This window comes from Artemia sp. Qi Xiang Cuo, chromosome 7 (genome assembly GCF_049724085.1).
Source record: "Artemia sp. Qi Xiang Cuo chromosome 7, ASM4972408v1, whole genome shotgun sequence".
Classification (NCBI taxonomy): Eukaryota; Metazoa; Arthropoda; class Branchiopoda; order Anostraca; family Artemiidae; genus Artemia; species Artemia sp. Qi Xiang Cuo.
In genome coordinates this window covers 55,180,811-55,203,941 of record NC_142800.1, presented here as the reverse complement: position 1 = coordinate 55,203,941, position 23,131 = coordinate 55,180,811, and the positions used below count along the sequence as shown (strand labels likewise).

The following is a 23,131-nucleotide window of genomic DNA, read 5'->3' as shown; positions in this document are numbered from 1 at the left end:
CTCCACTCTTTCCAGAGTTTCTGTCTTTGGCCCCTGCCCTAACGGAGCTCCAAAGTCATAATTTTTCAATAGATAGCACTTAAGTAAACTTGCCAATCAGAGCATATCTCAGCTTTAACTTAATGAAATAAAAAAAAAACTGTTCATTTACAAATGGAAGGAAAGAACAACTTTAAAACGAACATATGAGTTGGGTTTATTCTGCATATGAGTAAGGCAGCCCCCATCCATTACTCCCTTCATATCGCTACAGTTTTAATGCTGCTTTACTGATTTTTGATTTCACTAGTATAGCTAGTAGGCAATTACAAGTGTTTTACTTACTGAAAGCCTTTCAAAACATTCAAACCTAAAACTGCATTGTTTAGAGTAAATTAATTAAAAAAAACATTCCGAAAAATAAGTTTTTCAAAGAAAAGTAAAGGCCATTTTAAACTTGAGCTCAGCAGATACAATACCTGTTAAAATTCAAACTCAAAACGACCAGACATTATTATTAAAGAATAAATGAAACCCAAAACGAACAGAAATTAAATTAACAATCACAGCAAAAAACATACAACAAGTAATAATATAAATGAATAAATAGATCTTAAAGCGAGTAATGCTTAGATTGAATATCAATCAAATCAAGCTTAAAACGAAAAAAAATATTTTCCTATTGAAGTATAAATAATAATAATAATAATTTATTTATTACCCACTATAAAAAAGAAGCGGAGTACATCAAGAACAAAAAAAAAAAATAAATAAAGCCAAATCGCACACTTAAAAATTATTTAAATAAAACGACGTAAATTATGGTGCACAGTAAGACCTGCAGACAAACGACAGATTTCCCGCAAGCACAGTCGCTTTTTACCGTAAATCAGGGAGGCCGAATCGCGATATTAGATGCCGGTTCCGGAACCACGGAGGGAGGCACAAAAGGTACCGAGAAAATTTAAAATAATAAGTCCGGATGGAATTCAGATCATTAGGCTTCAGAATTGGAAGAAAACCAGATAAAAAAAAAGAATAGAATGATCGCAAAATGAAGAATGTAATTTCCCAATCGCTTTTATATTGTACCTCCCTCAATTTGCAACAATTTTTTAATATCCTATCTGAATTTTTTTTTTTTTTTTGGATTTGAAAATTTAACTGCTTAACGTGTTTGAGATTATTTTCAATGTGAAGTATATGCTATCGAAAATAAGAGATCCAGGGATAGAGAAAAAACCACAGTTAAGAGGGAGACTTACACTCAAACTAAATGAAATATATTCGCACTTGTCAATGTCTAACATAGGCCCAGTCTATCTGAACTGATCTGAGATCCAGCTAACAGAATGTGAGAGCCCAGCCCTAGAACGACTGACAAGGAGAATATCGTCCGCAGAAGCGAGATACCAGACATCAATTCCATCAGAAATGAAAGTCGAAGGCAAGGATGAAAGAATAGGAGCAATACATAACTTAAAAATAGTTGGAGAAAGCACACCGCCTTGACGGACCCCACGCCGAAGAAACACCTTTGAATCAGAAACTACTCCATTACATTTTACCCGAATAAAAGAGTTAGAATACCAGTATCGTAGCAAAACTACAATACAAAGGCTATTTTTGCTGGAAAAAGGGGAACAAACTGCATGCGAGTGGACTATATTATCAAAAGCTGTTAAAAGATCAAGAGCAAAGATATGAAGAGGATAGTGATCATTAACAGATTGCAACAGAAGGGAACCTAGAACGCGATGGGCGGGCTGAAATCCCAGCCTTTTTTGAAAGCCAAATTGGTTTTCACCAAAATTAACATTTTCTGAAACGAAAGGGAGAAGAATATATTCAAAAATTTTGCTAAGAGTGCACGAAACAGTAATTGGCCGATAAGAACTACACTCTGGCGAAGTTTTTCCACGCTTCAAAACCGAGGTGACTGTGCCACAGAGAAAACTGTCGGGAACCATAGAAGTAGATAAACCCATCTGAAACAGTAGCTGAAGGTGATCTATCAAAGTTGGGCAAACTACTTTTAGATGATAGATGAAATTCCGTCTTGATCAACAGAGCTAGATTGCATGTTCTTAATAGCTTGACCAATATTAACAGTAGAAACTGGTAATACATTACTCTGAGAAATACGATTAGGCAAACACGACTCAAGAAGGTTACTAAAAAGTTTTTCCATTTCCCGGTTCACCTTGCCAGAAATATCATTATAATACGACACCCAAGTATGAACTGCTATAGGACTTTCCGAAAAATTACTGCTAAGCTTATCCGAATTCAGAACATGAGACCACTCCTTTCTCGACGCAGGAAAATCAAAGCCAGATACCCTAGACTGCCGTAAACGTTTTTTATAAGCATGCTTGGTACTTTGCTTCAGATCGAAGACAACTCCTCGATTTGGCCCACCGAAAGACATCCATATTCTTAGCCAAAACTTAGCCTTATTGTGTACAGCTTTTAATTCTGGTTTCTAAACCTATTCTGGTTTTCAAGTTTAAACTTTAATCTTTTCTAGAGTAACAGCAGTTACATATGCCTGTTTTAAGCACAAAATTATTTTATCATAATAATCATTTAGAAATTGATTATTATTTCAGAAACGGTCAGTAACTTGAAACAAATGCTAAGGAGCTATTTAAAGAACCCAATAACGTAGAAAACGTAGTAATATAAAGTGCAAAATTAGCTCTACTCCAGTTATTCCTGTAAAACCACTTAGAACTTTGTGTAAATGGTCTAGTAGAACGGGAAGCGACTAAGCATGGGCACTGTTCTGTTTTTCTGAAGAAACAGAAAAAAATAAACAGGGCTTGAATAAAACAGAACAGAAACAGAACAGGTCAACAAAAAACAGAATACCTGTTTTTGTTTCTGATCTCTTTTTTGGTAAAAATAGAAAACAGCTGTTTTTGATCAAAAAACAGCTTTTTAAACAGCTGTTTTTGATAAAAAAAAACTACACTTGCCATGGATAGTGCTTTTCTGTGGCGGTAACACTTTTGAGAAAACTTAGTACTCTTGGAGCATTTTTTCCACAAAAAAGAGCAGTTTTTCTAATATAGGGGCGAAAACTTGTCTGCGCACATAAATATTGCTTTCATTTTTTTTCTTTATGGTTATTTTTCTTCCATTTTCCTATTCTAAAAATATACTTTTATGTTTATAATACATGCTAGTTATTCGAGACATTTGGAAAAAAAAATTTCAGCATGAAATTACGCAGTCAGCTCAAAGTCATTAGTATTTAAGCAGAGCATATAGTTGATTTGGGAGGGGGAAATTTTCCCCTCCAGACCATGCTTCCCCCACCCCTCACTCTATCCTGATGTGTGGAAGTCATCTTAAACAAAAGTAAAAAGTAGAACAATGCGCGGGAAAATGACAATTCTTACTGTCAATTAAACATTTTTTTGTTACCTTGCAGCTTAAAGCAGCCTTTTAAGATTAATTATTTCCAAGCCAATTTGTGTGGAAATTTTTCCAATAATACCCCTCAAATAAACCCCTATGCCTTCCCAAGGCCAGAACAAAATTTGCACTTTACTGAAAAAATATAATTCACTTTTATAACTTTAATAAATCAGATAATATTAACATTTTGATTACTAAATATCAGTATATGTATATTAAACTGACAATGCACATTCATTTGTATTTTTTCAGTAAAATTAAAATTTTGTTCTTGCCCTGGGAAGGCATAGGGGTTTTGTGCCCAACTTATGTTAATTTCTGCTCGTTGTGAGTTTGACTCGGTGATTTATTGTAATTTCTGTTCGTTTTGGTGTTTCATTTATTTATCGATGCTGATTTGTGGTAGTTTCACGCTTGGTAGATTCTTTGATTTTATTTTTGCTCATTTTTTATTTACTGGAGTTCTTTACTTTTTTTGAAAAACTTATTTGGTGGAAAAAGTTTTTTAATTAATTTCTGTTCGTTTTACGAGATTCGTTTAATTCGTTTAATTTAATTCGTAATTCGTTTAATTTCTGCTCGTATATTGACATAGTCTTTTCAGGGAAAAAGAAAATAATACTTTAAATCTTTTCGTTTTTTTAAGACTCTATAGTTTGGCCTGCTATTTGTATGCTGGAGAAAAATTTTCAGCAATTTTTAACAACCTACACACTTTTAAAAATCTGGACACAAATAGTACTATTTGATTTCATACCTCCTCTAGTTGACCTGACATAGAAAACTTGATATCATTTGCAAAAAAAATCTGCTTACTTTCTTTGATAGCTTGGATACACTTACGCTATTTTGATTTAGTTAAATTTTATGAGCAGAAGTAGCCCCGAAAGTTTGAATATAATACCCTCAGTTGTTCTTGGGATACTGATGAGAAGCCTAATTGGGAATTGGCATTATCACAGTGCATTTTGATTTTATCTAAAGGCAACATTTAGTTTTGAAACATAAAGGGCAAATGGGAGGGTGGGCGGGGAGGGTGGGAGTGGAAGGGGGACTAGTTTCTCTCCAATCACTTTTCACTATTAAAAAGGACATCGACACTTTGCATTTTTAATCGAATGAGCCCTTTTCAGAATTCCCATGGTAACTCCTTGGATACAACATGCCCAGATCTAAACGAAAACAAAAGATGGTTGATGATACACATTGCGATCTTTACTATAAAAATATAAAACTTTCCGATCAATTTCGACTATTAAAAAGGGCACTAGGTCTTCGATTTCCAATCGAATGAGCCTTTTTGGAAACGACAAAGCTTACTATAAACACCTTATATGCCCACAGGGCATAAATTACAACCCTTACCCTAAGGTCTGTTAGGGTGGTTGTCATCCTCTAACACCGAATTTCCAGAACTTTCGATTACGTTAAACAAAATGGCTATCTCAAATTTTGATTGGATGTGTTTGTGGAAATGTTGTGCGAGAGAGAGGCGGTAGTTACTCTCCCACCACTTTCAGCTATTAAAATGGCACTAGCCCTTTCAATTTCCAATCAAATGAGCGCTTTTGAAGTTTCTACGACAATACTTTCAATAAAAATCTTATATGCCCCCAGGGAATAACTTACAACCCTTGCCCTGAGGGCTGGGGTGGGGGTGTCATTCTCAAAGACCTACTTTCCAGAACTTTCTACTATGTTGAACAAAATGACTATCTTAAAAATGTTGATTGGATGTGTTTGGAGGAATGGTGGGCCTGAGAGGGGGTTTAGTTACCCCCCAATAATTTTCGACTATTACAAAGGGAACTAGCCCTCTTAGTTTCCAATTGAATGAGCCGCTTTTGAAGTTTTACAACAACCCTATCTATAAAAACCTTAGATGCCCTCAGGGCAGAACTTACAACCTTTGCCCTTGGGGATCTGGGGGGTTTGTCATCCTTAAAAACATAATTTACAGAACTTTCAACTATGTTGAACAAAATGGCTATCTCTAAACTTTGATTGAATGTTTTTTGGAAAATGGTGGGCATTAGAGTTTACTCTTTACTCACTTTCAACTATTAAAAAGACAATTTCAATTTCCAATCAAATGAGCCCTTTTTGAAGTTTCTATGACAACGCGTTATATAAAAACCTTATATGCCCCCTGGACATAATTTACAGCCCTTGCCCAAAGGGCTGTGGGGGGGGGGTTGTCATCCTCAAAGACCTAATTTCAAGAACTTAAAACTACGTTGAACAAAATGGCTATCTCAGTTTTGATTAGATGTGTTTGGGGAATAGGAGGGCGTGATAGGCGGGTTAGTTGCCCTCTAATCACGTTCAACTACTAAAAAGGGCACTAGTCCTTTGAATTTGCAATCGAATGAGCCTTTTTTGAAGTTTCTACGACAACGCCTTCTATAAAAAACCTTATATGCCCCCAGGGCATAACTAACAACCCTTACCCTAAGGGCTTTGGGGGACTGTCCTCCTCAAAAACATAATCTCTACCTGGAAATCTACTAGGCTACGCTGAACAAAATGGCTATCTCAAAATTTTGATTGGATGTGTTTCGGGAAATGGTGGGCGTGGAAGGGGTGTCAGTCTCCTTCCAATCATTATCGACTATTAAAAAGGGTACAAGCCACTCCAATTTCCAATTGAATGAGCTCTTTTCGAAGTTTCTACGACAACTCCTTCGATACGAAGTGGCCTGCTTTAAAGGAAAAATTTATTAAATAATACATTGTGCCAACATCGTTCTTATATGCCCCCAGGGCATAACTTAAAACCCTTGCCCTGAGGGTTATGGGGGAGTGTTCTTCCTCTTTACTTAATCCGCGTCTCTTGTCTCGTTCTCGAGTGTCCCCGTTCTTTACTTAGGCAGCGCGATTGCGCTGCCTATGATTTATACAACAACGTTCTATATAAACCTTATATGCCCCAGGGAATAACTTACAACCCTTGCACTGAGGGCTGTGATGGGGCTATTATCCTAAAAGACCTAATTTCCAGAACGTTCAACTACGTTGAACAAAATGGATATCTCAAAATTTTAATTGGATGTGTTTTGGAAAATGGTGGGCGTGAGAGGGGCATTAGTCACTATCCAATCACTTTCAAGTATCAAAAAAGGTACTAGCCCTTTTCAATTCCCAATTGAATGAGCCCTTTTCAAGTTTCTACGACAACGCTTTCAATAAAACTTTATATGCCCCCAGGGCATAACTTACAATCCTCGCACTGAGGGCTCTGAGGGGGTTATCATCCTAAAAGACCTAGTTTTCAGAACCTTCAACTACTTTGAACAAAAGAGATATCTCAAAATTTTGAAAGGATGTGTTTTGGAAAATGGTGGGCGTGAGAGGGGCGTTAGTCACTCTCCAATCAATTTCAACAATTAAAAAAGGCACTATTCCTTTCAGTTCCCATTTTAAAATACTTTCAATAAAAACTTTATATGCCCCCAGGGCATAACTTACAACCCTGGCCCTGAGGGTTGTGTGGGGAGGGGTTGTCATCCGTAAAGACCTATTTTCCAAAACTTTCAACTACTTTGAATAGAATGGCTATCTCAAAATTTTGATTGGATGTGTTTGGGGAAAAGGTGGGTGTGAGAGAGGGGTTTGCTTCCCTCAAATCCCTTTTGACTATTAAAAAGAGCACTAGCCCTTTGAATTTTAAATTAAAAAAAGTCTTTTTCAAGTTTCTACGAAAAAGATTTCAATAAAAAACCTTATATGCCCCAAGGCATAACTTTGTCCCTTGCCCTGAAGGTTATGGGAGAGTGTCCTCCACAAAAACATATTTTCTATAAAGAAATCAACTACGCTGAACAAAATGGCTATCTCAAAATTTTGATTGGATGTGTTTGGGGGAATGGGGGGCGGGGGGGGGGCTAGTTTCCCTCCAATCACTTTCGATTATTAAAAAGGGCACTCAAAATTTTGAGATAGCCATTTTGTTCAGCGTTGTTGATTTCTAGATAGAAAATATTTTTTGTGGTGGACACTCTCCCATAATACTTTATTTCCAATAGAATGAGCCTGTTTTGCAGTTTCTACGACAACGCCTTCTATAAAAAACCTTATCTGCCCCCAGGGCATAACTCAAAACTCTTGCCCTGAGGGTTGTGGGGGAGTGTCCTCCTCAAAAACACATTTTCTATAGCTGGAAATCAACTACGCTGAACAAAATGGCTATCTCAAAATTTTTATTGGATGTCTGGGGGGTCGATGGGTGTGGGGGGGGGGCTAGTTGCCCTGAAATCACTTTTGACTCTTAAAAAGGGTACTAGAACTCTCGATTTCCAATCGAATGAGCCCCTTTTGAAGTTTCTACGACGACCCTTTTCATATGAAGTGCCCTGCTCTAAAGGGAAAAAATAATAAATGATCATTGTGCCAACATTGTTCTTATGTGCCCCCAGGGCATAACTTAAAACCCTCGCCCCCAGGGTTGTAATGCGAAGTTTTGAAAAAAAAACATTGTGCCCACATCGTTCTTTACTTAAGCAGCGCTATTTCGCTGCCTATGATTAGAATTAAGGAATGGTCGTATGTCTACTCTTCTTGTTCTATATTTCACTATTTCATTATCCTCTGTTTCACTTGCTTTGATATTGGGAGCTTTCTTTAGGGCAGCAGCCGGACTTGATATATATTTTTTTGAGTTGGTTTGGGTTTGTTATTTACTGCACCAGCCGCCTACTTTATTTTTGTGCACGTCAATTATATCCTTCCTTTTAAGATGGTATACAAATGTCGTGGTAGAGACTCCCTTAACCTTCAGAGACACATTGCAGAAATTGCACCAGATACTTTCTGTGATTCCATTTTAAATGGGATACCCAGAGAGATAGCTTAAAAGTTTTAGTTAGAACATCCAAGTCGTCATCAGGAGATGACATCATGCTTTTCTTAGCACAAAGGTTGATTTTAGGATTTTTTACAAAATTAGAAGCACCTTCCAGTAGCCTACTATTTTAAAAATTGCACCTCCACCCAAATATCTGACCTTTTTCACCTCACTGGCAAAACTAGGGGGAAAGGGACCAATTTCCTCCTAAGCTGTTTTGTTGGCACAATAAGCCAAAGAATATGTCTGCTTATAAAAGCAAAATGACATATCCCAACTACGGTTTCATAACAACTTAGACTATTTGAAGCACAATATTAATTTTTACGGGAATTAGCTTGTCTATAACTGGTATTTATGAGACTGATAAATCAAATAATTCACCGCTTAGTGTTAATTTTTTGAATTTCTTTTGCTGTATGGTAAAAAATACTGTGTTCACCAGAAGATTGGTATCCTACTGAATGAGAAAAGTATATCAGCATTTTATAAGAATTTGTCCCTTCCAGAAAATCAGCTAGTTTCAACTCTAGACTTTTCCTTGAAAGGATTTCTATTGATTTTAGAATTGATTTTAGTAACATGAGAAAAAGTATTTTTGGCTATCTTGTTATGTTGATGTAATAAAGATTTGCTAGCGAAAACTCATATTTCTACTGGACAAGACTTCAATACATTTACATTGCTCTCTGACTAAGCATTTAAGAGAATTTTACAAATTAATAATCAGTATTTATCATGTATAGGTCAGAACGGTAATCGTAGCAGGTCTATGTTTTTTAGCAGCATAAATTCCATAAAAACAGTTAGATTAAAGTTCTTGCGGCTAAAGGTGCAAATTATTTCCCATGTAATGTAGGAGACAGAGGCCCTACCACTAGAACCAGGATACACAGTAATAAGTCATTTGTTTGTATCCTGCTTCTCCTGGACAGTAGCTGTGCAACTTTCCTGCTCAATTGATGGAATAATATACTGTAAGCAATACGTCGTTTTAGTGGAATTAAACTGCACCTTTACAGTCTTAACATTCAGAGGCGGATCTTAAGTAAAATCTCTGGTGAGGCCTAATGTGACAAGGCTACCAATGAGCAAAATCTTGGGGGGACCCAATGCGACAAAGGTATCAATAATTGACGAAATTGAAAAATTTATTCTAAACAAAGGAGTGAAAAAAAAGTAAGGAATGAGGGTGCAGGAAAAAATCTTGGAGGGGGGAGCCGGGTCCTCCCTGGATTCACCACTGCTAACACTTGCGCAACTACCTACAATTATCTTACTCCTAGTCCCTAATTCTGCCTAGTTGAAACAATCAAGCAGCACTATTTGATACGCTTGACAGACTGAGTTCCATCATTTTACTTACGTTCCAATTCTAGAAATCGTATGAGAGGTAACCACGCTTCTACACAATTTCAAATTATGTTTTAAAAATCATTTTGCGAGTTCAAAATTGTCAAATATCTCATTCTCGTATTACTTAAATAAAATCAGAAACAGAAGAAAAACAGGTAGGAAAAAAACAGAAACAGGACGAAATAGCTATTATAAAAAAAGAAACAGAATAGAACAGGTAAATTAAAAACAGGTCATCTGTTTCTGTTCTGTTTCTGTTTTTTTGCATAAACAGAACAGAAACAGGTACTTTAAAAACAGAACAGAAACAGAAAACAGAAACAGTGCCCATGCTTAGAAGCGACTAGTGAAGCAGAGAACGAAATCGAGAGGTGGTCGATATCACGATAGTCTTCATGAACAAGAACAGTCGATACATTAATATTTGGCGAGGAAACTATATGGTCAATTTTAGACAAACTTCCAGATTGGTGAATATATGAATAATCAACCCTTTTTTCAACTATTTTATAAGCAGAAAAAGTATCAAGGACTATATCGGATCGAACTGACTGATTATTAATATCTTTGTTGGTCACTAACCACTATGAAATCATAACCACTCTATACAACAGAAGCAAGAATAGTCTTAAAATTTGCCGAGGCTTTCATATACGCGTTTAAAGCGGAAATAGTTTTCTTGTTACACGGGAGATACACATTTGTCAGCACAGTATTACCGAACCGCAAGGATGAATTTATCACTGTGAAAACACACTGGAGAGAGCAAACTCAGGTTATTCTTAACAATGCACGCGAGGCCTCCAGAAGGTCTACCAAAAGTGACCTCAGCATTAGTTGTAAAAACCGAATGATTACAACCGCTTTTCAACACGTTAATACTAGTAGAAGTCAGGAGGTGTTCTTGAAGGCTTACTATGTCAAACTGGTCACACAATTCATCAATGATATGGTCCTTTAAACGAATAGCCTACCCTTTATGTTAAGCAATACAATTAAAACAGGCACAATCATTTCTTCTTGGAAATGATATCTCTCAGCAGTTGGCATCTAAGACTAAAGGAGGCATGATTTTCACCACAATTGGCACATCTTGCATCAAGCTGGCAGGGAGAATCCTTGGGGGAAATATGAGGGCCCGCACAGCATGCACACTTTGCAACCAAACTTGCACAATCAGCTACTTTATGGTCTGGCGAACGGCATTTTAGACAGCACCGAGGTGCCGACAGATATTCTTTCACAGATAAATATTCATATCCAAGTTTAACATGAAACTTAAAACGAACAGATATTAAATAAACAATCAATGCAAACAAACATGCAATAGATATAAATGTAAATTAATAAATAAATCTTAAAACAAGTAAAGCTTAAACTGAATATTCAAATCAAGCTAGAAATGAACAAAAATCACTACAAACAAGGGCTTGGGTATCACCTCCCTCTCTCACTGTAAAAGTCTAAAACCTACTCTTTCATTGGCGCTTTAATGAAAACCTATTTTATGGCAAATATTTTGTTTTGTACTTAATCTTGAAAATAAACATTAAAATTATGGTAACATTTTGAACTGATGAGCTTTCAGCAATTAATATCATTACACACCAAACATTAAGTTTAATATATTAGCTCTTTTTAAAGTTGTTCAAGACGAATATGGTTTCACTACGAACAAGTGTTTGGATACTACCTCTTTCCTTAACTGTAAATAAAAACCAAAAGCCTTCTGCGTCATTGGTGCTTAACTGAAAACAAATTATATTACAAATATTTTCTTTTCAAGTTCTTACAGCATTGAAAATAAAAATAAAATTGTAGTGAAATAAATTCTTGAACGGATGGATCTTTCAACAATTAATATCATTATGCATCAAATATTTAATTTGATGTTGTTTATACTTTCCAAGACTGCTCAAGACGCATATAGTTTTAAGTAAAGCACCAATGACGCAGTTGGATTTAGACTTTTACAGTGAGAGAGGGAGGTGATACCCAAGCTCTTGTTTGTAGTGATTTTTGTTCGTTTCAAGCTTGATTTGCATATTCAATTTAAGTTTCACTCGTTCTAAGATTTATTTATTAATTTACATTAATATCTATTGTATGTTTGTTTGCATTGATTGTTTATTTAATTTCTGTTCGTTGTAAGTTCAATTTATGCTTCAATAGAAAAATATTTTTTTCGTTTTAACCTTGATTTTGATATTCAATCTAAGCATTACTCGCTTTAAGATCTATTTATTCATTTATATTATTACTTGTTGTATGTTTTTGCTATGATTTTTTATTTAATTTCTGTTCGTTTTGGCTTTCATTTATTCTTTAATAGTAATTTTGGCCGTTTTGAGTTGGAATTTTAAAAGGGACTTGTATCTACTGAGCTTAAGTTTAAAATGGCCTTTGCTTTTCTTTGAAAAATTTATATTTCGGAAAGTTTTTTTTTAATTAATTTTTGTTCGTTTTTGATTTCAAAAAGTGACAAGTTTTTAAAAATTCCTTATTTCAAAATAAAACTTAAAAAAATAAAAAAAATCAAATGCTCATCAAAGTATCAAAAATGGTATCAAAGTAACAATATCAAAGTGAAAAAAGGGGTTTGTGTCAACCTCGGAGTTTTTACTATCTGATATTTGAACTATTTTTTAACAAAATGGCTATCTCAAAATTTTTATCGGATGGGTTTGGGGAAAAAGGGCGTGGGGGGGGGGGCTAATTAACCTTTGGTCTCTTTTGACTCTTTAAAAGTGAACTAAAACTTTCTGTTTTCAATCAAATGAGCCCTCTCTTAAGTTTATACGATCATCCCTTCTAGAAAACCATATATGCCCCCAGGGCATAAATTACAACGCCTTTCCCCGGACACTGGGGGGTTGCGTTAACCTAGAAGTTTAAACATCTGATGTTTGAATTATTTTTTATTTGATTTGATTTTATTTATGCATTAAGTTTTTTGTTTGACGCATTTGGGGAAAAGGGCGTGGAAGGGGGGGAGGCTAGTTGCCCTCCGATCTCTTTTGAATGTTAAAAAGTGAATTAAAACTTGCACTTTCCAAACAAATGAGCCCTCTTTGAAGTTTTTACGACCATCCCTTCCTTAAGAACCATAAATGCCCCGAGGGTATAACTTACAACGCCTGTCCCAGGACCCTGGGGGTTTTGTCGACACCAGAGTTTTTGTTATCTAACCTTTCAACTGTTTTTAACAAAAGGGCTATCGCAAAATTTTTATTTGATGCATTTGGGGAAAATGGTGTGGTGGGGGGGGGAGGGTTGTTGCCCTCCAATTTCTTTTGACTCTTAAAAAGTGAACTAGAAATTTCACTTTCCAAACAAATGAGCCCTCTCTGAAGTTTATACGAACATCCCTTCCATAAGAACCATAAACCCCCAGGGCATAACTTACAACACATGTCCTCGGGCCCTAGAGGGATGTGTCGACACAGGAAATTTTGTTATCTGACCCTCGAACTATTATTAAAAAAATGACCAACTTAAAAAAAATTTTGAGGCAAATAGGGGTGGAAAGGGACGTGGGGGGCGACTAGCTGCCCTCTGATCCCTATTTACTCTTGAAAAGTGAACTATAAGTTTCATTTTCCAATCAAATGAGCCCTCTATGAAGTTTATACGAGCATCCCTTCCATAACAACCATAAACCCCCCGAGCAATACTTACAATGTCAGCCTCCAGGCTCTGCGAGGCTGTGTCGACACCGATGTTTTTTTAATCTGAACTTTGAACTATTTCTAACAAAATGTCTATCTCCAAATTTCTATCTGATGCATTTGGGGGAAAAGGGGTGGGGGAGGAGGCTAGCTCCCCTTCGATCACTTTTGACTTGTAAAAAGCGAACTAGAACTTTTAATTACCAATCTAATAAGCCCTCTTTGAAGTTTATACGAGCGTCCCTTCCATAGGCACCTTATATGCCCCCGGGTCAGAGCTTACATCGCCTGCCCCTGGCTCTTTGGGGCTGTGTCGACACCGGTATTTTTTTTTAATCTGAACCTTGAACTATTTCTAACAAAATGTCTATCTCAAAATTTTTATCTAATGCATCTGGGGGAAAAGGGCGGGGCGGGGGGGGGGGGCTAGTTTCGCTTTGATCACTTGACTTGAAGAAAGAGAACTAGAACTTTCAATTACAAATCAAATAAGCTCTTTTTAAAGTTTATACGAGCATCCCTTCCATAATAATTATATCTGATGCAATGGCTACCTCAAATTTTCTATCAGATGAGCCCTTTGAAGTTTTTATGAGCATCCCTTCAATAAGAACCATATGTTCCCCCAGGGCACAACTTACAACGCCTACCCTTGCGCCCTGGGGGGCAGTGTCTTCCCCGGAGTTTTCCTTATATGGTCTTTGAACTATTTAAAAAAAATGACTATCTCAAAGTTCTTATCGGATGGGTTTGAGGGAAAAGGAGCGTGGAGGGGGGGAGTTCTCTCTAATCTCTTTTGATTCCTAAAAAGTGAACTTAAACTTTCGATTTTCCATCATGTAAGCACTCTTTGAAATTAGTAAGAGCATCCCTTCCATAAGACCCATATCTTCCCCAAGGGCATAACTTACAAAGCCTGCCCCCGGGCCTTTGGGGGTTGTGGCAACACTGGAATTTTTGTTATATGATCTTTGAACTATTTTAACAAAGTAGCTATCTCAAATTTTTTATCGGATGCATTTGGGAAAAAGGGTTTGGGGGTGAGCTGGTTACCCTCCGATATCTTTTGACGCTTAAAAAGTGAGCTAGAACTTTCAATTTCCAATCAAATGAGCCCTATCTGAAGTTTTTACGAGCATTCCTACCATAAGAACCATATATGCCCTCAGGGCATGACTTGTAACCCTAGCCCTGAAGACTGTGGGGGGAGTGTCCTGCTCAAATGTTTAATTTCCAGAACTTACGTTGTCCAGAACTTCGGAACTACGTTAAACAAAATGGCTAAATCAAAATGTTGATTGGATGTGTTTGAGGAAATGGTTGGCGTGGAAGGGGTGTTAGTTGCCTTCCAGTCCCTTTCGACTATTAAAAAGGGAACTAGCCATTTAAATTTCAAATCGAATGGGCTCTTTCTGAAGTTTCTACGACAATGCTTTCTATAAAAACCTTATATGTCCCCAGGGGATGACTTACAAACCTTGCCATGAGTGCTGGGGGGGGGTTGTTATCCTCAAAGACTAAATTTTCTGAATTTTCAACTACGTTGAACAAAATGGCTATCTCAAAATTTTGATTGGATGTGTTTGGGGAAAAGGTGGGCGTGAGAGGGGGGTTAGTTGCCTTCCAATCACTTTCGACTATTAAAAAGGGCACGAGCCCTTTGAATTTGGAATCGAATGAGCCCCTTTTGAAGTTTTTACCACAAAACTTTCTACAAAAGCCTCATTTGTCCCCAGGACATAGCTTTCAACCCTTGCTCTGAGGGCTGTGGGGGAGTGTCCACCGCAAAATCATATTTTCCATCTAAAAATCAACTACTTTGAATAAAACGGCCATCTCTAAATTTTGATTGGATGTGTTTGCGGAATTGGTGGGCGTGGAAGGGGTGTTGGTTGCCTTCCAATAGCTTTGACCCTTAAAAGGAGCACAAGAACTTTCAATTTCCAATCAAATGAGCCCTCTTTGAAGTTTATATGACGACCATATGAAGTGCCCCTGGGGAAAAAAAAATAAATAAATAATAATAAAACATTGGAGCTGTATGGCCTTTACTATTGGCAACGCTATAGCGTTTCCTCTGATGTGGTGTGATAAACCCTGCTACTCGCGAAGCATTACAAAACATGTTTAGATCTGATTTCCATTACCCTTGTTTTAGACAAAGCGTTCGTTCTGGAAAAATTTAGGAAAGAATCTCAGCTTTAGAATAAACCCAGGGGGATTGAGAGGAAGGCCATCCCCCTCAACTTAGTCCCATAGTATTTCTTAGAATTAAAGGAGATTAGGAAGACATTCTCCACTGCCTACACCCTCCTCCTTCTATTTTTACCAGAAAGTTTACTGAAAGTTAGAAGATTTAGAAACTGAAAGAGCTAAAATCGTGCTGAGTCTTCAGGATCTATCAAGCCAACTACCCAATGAAAGATTTCATTGATGGGTATGCTATCAGCAGTTCAATTTCCACCTCAATAGCTGATACCCAACCATCCATAATCAACACGGACAGGATGCACCACAGATAGTAATTCTTTGTAAACTCAAATTAATAAAATCGGCTAAATGGAGCTAAAAAACAATTGCCTATGTCAACAGCTTTTTTTCATTGACAAGTAATAATAGACAAATAGACAAATTTACTGAACAATTAATTCAACACTAAAAGACAAACCACCCCACAAGAACTGGGGATATTCACTCCACAAGACTCAATGGCGGAGAATGCAAGGGAAAAAACAACACTAAAATACACAGAAATACGCACACACAAAAAAGGAGACAAACTATCCCCTTGTAGTAATTACTTATCCAAAACTGAGCCGAAAACCGGTTCAAAAACCAAGTGCTGCAGGCAATAATGAATAAAAACACACATTTACATGTACCCATAATTTGGCACAGAGATATAAAAGTCCAAGGGACAGTATGAAACGATGAATCTCACGAACACAAAATAGAAGAGAAGAGGCCGTTTCTTGAGGAAGAGTCCCTTCCTTTTTATTTTTATTTTATGATTTTTCTTTTTATACAGTGATGTTGAATTCTATCTACTTTTATACTTCTTTTTGCTCTTAAGACGGTTGAGTGGAAGCCTCAGTCCCAATTTTTTTTTTCAAGGATTTTGAATTACCGTGTTGGTACTGTTCTATTAGCTCGAATCCACGCGAGAAGTGAAGTTTGGTTAATGTTACTGAAATAAAACAAAATATGATGAAAATATAATAGTTTAGAAACAAATTTGCGCTATATGTTTGCACTTTAGGGGGGTGGGGGGTAAAGCAGACGTTAAATACGTAACCTAACCTAGGTACCTTTCCCTCCCTAAACCCCAAAAAACTAAAGTTTCAATATTGTAAACGAGGTGATAAATCCTTGTTTGCAATCCTCAGCATAGGAAATCACCGTTGAAAAAACCAGTTTAACTAGCATCTTCCCTGTACAATGTATCGCGTGGATTGGAGCTAATAGAACAGTACCAGCGCGTTTTTCTTCTTTGTCTTGAGTTTTCTCGTTTGGTCAATTGGAAATTTAAGCGATTTTACATAATTGGAATCACCAGGTTCGTTTGTGTATATAGTTTTCATCTGAGTTCCGTTTTATAGAGTTTAGGCTGTCATTAGCACAACTACTTTAAAAATTTCCCCATCAATCATAAATTTTATAATCATTCTAGATGACAAGAAAGATGAAGTGAGCTTTAGATGCGGTGGAGCGATGATCAGCGAAAGATATGTGTTAACTGCGGCTCATTGTATTCCTAAGGACGGAAGCAAACTGTATGTGTTCTTACTTAATTTTTGTGTTTTTTTATAGAATTAATAGCAATCCTAGTTGTATTTTGACATTATTGTATTGATCACTACAAATGTGATTCATTGATGAATCACAATCTTTTTCTACTGTCTAGTAGAAAATCGAATCTTCAGATATTATTTAAACTTTCGTTTTATATCAAACTACTTCTGATTTTTTTTTAAACTGCTCAATTAATTTTTAATTCAATGCAGGCTCTCAAGAAAACTTCATTTCTTGAGGTTTAAGTTTTTTTGGGAGGGGGGGGGGAGGGAACTCATTAAAGGTTATTCTAGCTGTCAATGTTTACCAAAAGCTGAAAATACAAAATTCATTAAAAACTGGTAAGATTCTCTGAAAAGGAAGCAAAACACAGTTTCGTAATTTTAGCCCAAGGTAAAAAAAAGAAAGAAAATCAGCTGAGTGGCCTATTTGGGTAAAATTGTGCCTTTTGTCGAGTAACAAAACTAGCTTTTGCTCCAAAGTTTTTAAGTACCAAGAAATATGAGTCGTTGTAAAAAGATGTATGGCACCCACAGTGTCCATGATATCAGGTACAAACACATGGCTTTTTCTTTTGGGGAGAGTGGGAATAAACTTAAAAAAAAAGGTGAATTGAATGTTCAATATAAGAAACATATAGGAGAAATCGCAAAAAATATCAATTATTCACAGAGAACATCGACCTACAGATTTCTTGTGTGTGCAACTGGCTGATAAACCGCTAATATTATTGTTTATTAAGGAGAATTATTTCTTCGGCAATTTTTTTCCGTGCGTCAACTGGTCGCTGGATCGATGTCATTAAAGGAATGGAAATTTCGATAAATCACCCAGTTTACAAGCCCCTTGGCAGAGGTGATTTGTTTGAGCGAGGTCAACAAGAAATATTTTCGTCTCCTTGTAAAGAAAGTACGGAAAATTCCATCAGAAAATGTTCATCAATAAATGTTTGTTGAAATGAATTAGGATTTTTGAAACACCTTAGAAACAACAGGGGAGGGGAAGGGTTTAAGAGCGAATCATCAGAAGTCGGTGCCCTTGTGGAGTGGCTTAAAAGATGCTAAGGTGGAAACAAGTGGCCTTGATGCCACAGTGAAAACTAAAAAAAAATAGTCTTGATTTGCAAAGAATCGAATCAATGGAAAGAGGAGAAACACATCATGAAAACACAAGGGTAGAAAACAAACCGGAATTATACAGGGCGGAGCCAAAAAAGTAACTAAAATTTAAAATCTCTTGGTTTCAGACATATATATGCACATTAAAACGCATAGCAGGATATTATGCATGTAACAACTATTTTTTTTACTCCCTGGACGTTGTGAAATCAAATAATCATGACACATCGGTTAGAGCCGCAGTTCTTTCCCTCAGCCAGTGGCGGCAGGGATCCCTTCCAGGTTGAAAATTTATTCAAGCTGCAAATTACGGAATTAAGCTTTCTTGAGTTTTTAGAGGGATATAACCGTTTCGTAAAATTTATCGATTACTTGGTAGGTAAAAGAAAATTAAGAGCTTTAGGCATTATTCTTTTATTTTGTTCTGGCCATTCAAGGATTATCCTGATATTCCTGTTTCTATTCCTGTTTTTTTGCGTCGATTTTGTGCTTTCTCAAACACTGATCAACACTGATTGGAATTTTGGAATTGCCGTTTTGTTCAAACTAGTCAAAAGGTCTAATAGCTGTACTTCAACGAATACCATACCCCAATAGCCCCGGGGCAAGGATTTTAAATTATGCAATTTGCCCATTGTTTACATTATCCTGTTTACCCAAAAAGGTGTACCTGCAATATCACAAGAACAGCTGAGTGGCTTAATTAGTCTTAAGTTTAAATTTTCAGAGCATGTTGAAGAAGATGTTAAAATGTGGTCGGAGGGCAACCAGTCCCCTCCCCATTTTATTTTAAGCTGCCATACTTGAAAGATATCCGATCAGAATTTTGGAAGAGCTGTCCTTTTCAGACTAGTCGATAAAGTCAAATAATTGTACCTCTGGGGATTTCTTAATCCCCAGAACCCCTGGGGCAAGTGTTGTTAGTTATGTAAGTTTCCCATTGTTTTGGATACAAGGTTGGTTATTGGGAAAAGGTGGGATGTTTGGTCCTGAGTCTCTAAAAAAACTAGTAATATTAAGGTAAAACTTTTAGAAAATGTTGGAAGAAATATCAAATAAATTCAAAACATACTATATGCAGGAGGGTTTTCAAAAGGATACAACAGCAATATCTAAGGAACGGCTAAGGGTGCTAAGTTGAAACTTTAGAGGTGTGTTGAAAAAGGAACGAAGGGCAACCGTCCTTCCCCTTCTTGCCATTTTAGATTCTCTTAACGCTGATAGAGATCCTAAAAATAAATTTTATTTGAAATAGTCACAACGCCTAACAGCTAAACCTCTGGGGGTGCCATGCCCCCTTAGCCCCTAGGGCAAGGAATGTAAATTGTGTAATTTGTCCATTTTTACAGGCGGAATTTATCATTAGAAAAGGGAGGAATGTCAAATTCCGGATAAGTCAAAAAAGTCTAAGGGCATTGACTCAAAATTTTGGGGAATGTTGAGGGATATGTTGAGCAAATTTTTTTTTTTTTTTTTTTTTTTTTTTTTTTTTTTTTTTTATTGTTATTAATTGCTTGAAAAGATTTGAAGAACTCAGGAACTTCATCAGAGGGGGGGGCGGAGCGAAGCATTGAACAGAGTGGACTTGAAAAAGAGAATGTGGGCTTGATAGTGGTACTGCCTTGAGCAGTGGTTCTCAAACTAATTTAGACACTGTACCCCTTTTTATTCACAAAACATTTTAGATACCCCTTCTCAGTTACCGGTACTAAGTAAACTATTGCTAAAATATAAATAAAATTGCCAGTCCTAGAGCTAAAGGGTTGTTTTATTTCTTTGTTGGCCGGCCACGTACCCGCTAAAATTTTTGCGTACCCCCAAGGCGTACGCGTACCACAGTCTGAGAACCACTAGCCTAGAGAATAAGTAATATTAAATTCTATTGCGTTTGACTGCCCAAGATCACACCAGAAAAAAAAATATATACAGAAACGAGGGGGACTAAAGTAAAAACAGAATCTGGGAATCTTGGTGAAATTTTGGAACAGGTGTCGAACTTCTTTTTGTCTTTCTTACGAATAATCAAAATAAGTTTGTAAATCCATAAGCAAAAGAATAAGTTGTGGGGAAATACGATGGCAAAATTCTCGTTTGGAGTATGGGTGACTGTAGCACTCATTTCTTGATTTCGTGGATTTAAATTCTGCTATATATCTTTATGAGAACTCCAATTTCCTTGCAGTGTTGCTGTTCGCTTTGGTGAATACAATGAGTCTAGCAACCCGGATTGCCCTGGAAACTTCCCATTTTGCATTGACAGGGTTAAGGATGTCAATGTACAGAAGATGATACCCCATAAAGATTACAATAAACCGCTACTGCAAAATGACATTGCACTTCTTAGGCTAGAAGACCCAGTTGAAATTACAGGTAGGTAAAAATTGAAAAGATTTTTTAAAATAAAAAAATATCCCATGGTAACTAGTCTATTCCTTGTTAGGCTGGTGCTAGATAAACAATCTCTTAAACGAAAAAATAAGTCAACGGCAAGTTTCACTAGAACAACAATTACTCCAGACCGAAAAATCTGACACTGACACTGAATCAGGAATGATAACTATTGTTTCGGTTATTCTTAAAAGCAAAAGTTTATTGCAAAAAGAAATTTATGGTGATTTTGAATAAGAGCCCGAAACTCCTCGAAAATTGCGTCAGATCAAAATGAAAAATGTACCATTGGAATCAGCATGGTCGAAAACCTTTTACATAGAAATTACAGCCCACCCCCTTTAACAACAAAGAAAATCGCTTTTTTGCATCGGTAGCACTATTCTGTGTCCCTTTTTTCTTTTTTTTCACCAGGGCTAGCAAATGACCAGAACATCATAGAGAGATGTGTAATAGCTCATTCGAAAGAGAATTAAATTTTTGAAGTGCCCTTTTTAAGTGACCGAAAAGATTTTAGGGCAAATAGCCGCCCCATCCCTACAGGCCCCCTCCTCCCAAATTCATCCAATCAAAATTTTGAGATAGGCATTTTATTCAAAAGGGTTCAAAGGTCACTAATCTATGGTTTTAATGATGAAATGACCCTCCATAGTTCCTGGGGAGAGGGCTGTACGCTGTATCGGTATCGGACGTATCGATATCACGTGTATCAGTATGGGCATATTGTTATTGGGTATTTGTGTATCGCCTGTATCTTAGACAAACTAAATCATATAAAAGATATTGCTCATATATACGTCCTTCCTTCCTATAAATTTCACCATCAGCAATTTCCAAATCATGGTTGCAGCGGCAGCTGCAACCTAAAAAAGAGCGAACAACAGCCCATAGTAACCAAAAGTTAAAAAAAGTGTTTTTGAAAAAAAAATGTCTTGTGAAAAAAAATTGCCATCTGACACTGAATCAGGAATGGTAACTATTGTTTCGCTTGGTCATAAAAGTAGAAGTTTATTGCGAAAAGGAATTTATGGTGATTTTAAAAAAGAGCCTGAAACCCCTTGAAAACGGCGTCAGATCAAAATGAAAAGTATACCATTGCAATCAGCATGGTTTAAAACCTTTTGTAGGATAATTACAGTCCCCCACATTGAACAATCACTTTTTTGCATAGGTAGCACTGATGTCTCCTTTTTTTCTTTTTTTTTCACCAGGGCTAAAGAATGACCCGAATATCATAGAAAGGTGTTTAATTGCTCATTAGAATGGAAATTAAATTTTCTAGTACCCTTTTTAAGTGATAAAAAAGATTGGAGGGCAAATAGCCCCCCTCCCTACAGGGTCCCTCCACCAAACCTAGTCCTATAAAAATTTTGAGATAGCCATTTTGTTTAACATAGTTCAAAGGTCCAATATGTATGGTTTTGATGATGATATGGCCCTCCATATTCCCTGAGGAAGGGCTGTATGTGGTATCAGGCGTATCGATTTCGCGCGTATCGGTATCGGGCGTATTGGTCTCGCGTGTAGCGTATCGGGAATATCGGTATCGGTATTTGGTGTTTTTTTTCAGTCATTTTCAGTAAAGTTTTTCAGTAAAGAGCGAAGCACATCCCATAGTAACCAAAAGTTAAAATATAAGTTTTGAAAAAAACTGTCAGGTGAAAAATAAGTTCCACCTGACACTGACTCAGGAATGGTAACTATTATTCCGATTCGTCTTAAAAGTAAAAGTTTATTGCGAAAAGAAATTTATGCTGATTTAAAAAAAAAAGCCTGAAAACCCTCGAAAAGGGCGTCAGGTCAAAATGCAAAGTGTACCATTGGAATCAGCATGGTCGAAAACATTATACAGGGAAATTATAGCCACCCTCCTTGAACAACAAGGAAATTCACTTTTTTGAACGTATTGTTATTGGGCGTGTTGGTGTCGCTTGTATCTTAGACAGATTTTAAGAAGCTCATATAAAAGATATTGCTCATATTTACGTCCTTCCTTTAAATTCCACCCTCAACAAGTTCCAAATGGCACTAAAAATGGAACTTTGGGTGCCAACTAATGACGTAATTTTTTCAAAATCCTGTGGGAGGGGGGGGGGGGGTCAAAGGTGGAGCCAATTTTCTCAAATAAAGTGAAACTGATAGAGAAAACTGAAAAACGAGCCATATAGTAATGAAAAAGGTAATGATGTACTAAAAGAACTGACCTGTTTCAGTGGATGCTTGAAATATATAGGCTTATTTTAGTTTTGACAACATTTTTGGAGAAACTGAATATCATGGTTGCAGCAGTAGCTGCAACCTTGTAAAGAGCGAACCACAGCCCATAATAACCAAAAGTTAAAAACCGCGCTTAGAAAAAAGCTACCTAGTGAAAAAAAATTGCCACCTGACACTGATTGAGGAATGATGACTATTATTGACTATTAAAATGGTGTCAGATCAAAATGAAATAAAATCGCTTTTTTTTTGCATCGGTAGCACTGATCTGTCTCTCGTTTTTTATTCTTTCTTTTTTTCTAACAGGGCTAGGGGGTGGCCAGAGCATCATAGGAAGATGCGTA

The 23,131-nt window shown here is 36.7% G+C and overlaps 1 protein-coding gene across 1 annotated transcript in view; it reads left to right on the top strand.

Moving 5' to 3' along the window:
- LOC148950454 (phenoloxidase-activating enzyme 1-like) overlaps positions 1–23,131 on the top strand; it is an 86,270-nt gene that overhangs the window by 15,227 nt on the left and 47,912 nt on the right. The window contains exons 2-3 of the mRNA XM_089091615.1: positions 16,943–17,045; positions 20,365–20,552. Of these exons, the coding sequence (XP_088947741.1) occupies positions 16,943–17,045; positions 20,365–20,552 (291 nt within the window). The remainder of the gene's footprint in view (positions 1–16,942; positions 17,046–20,364; positions 20,553–23,131) is intronic.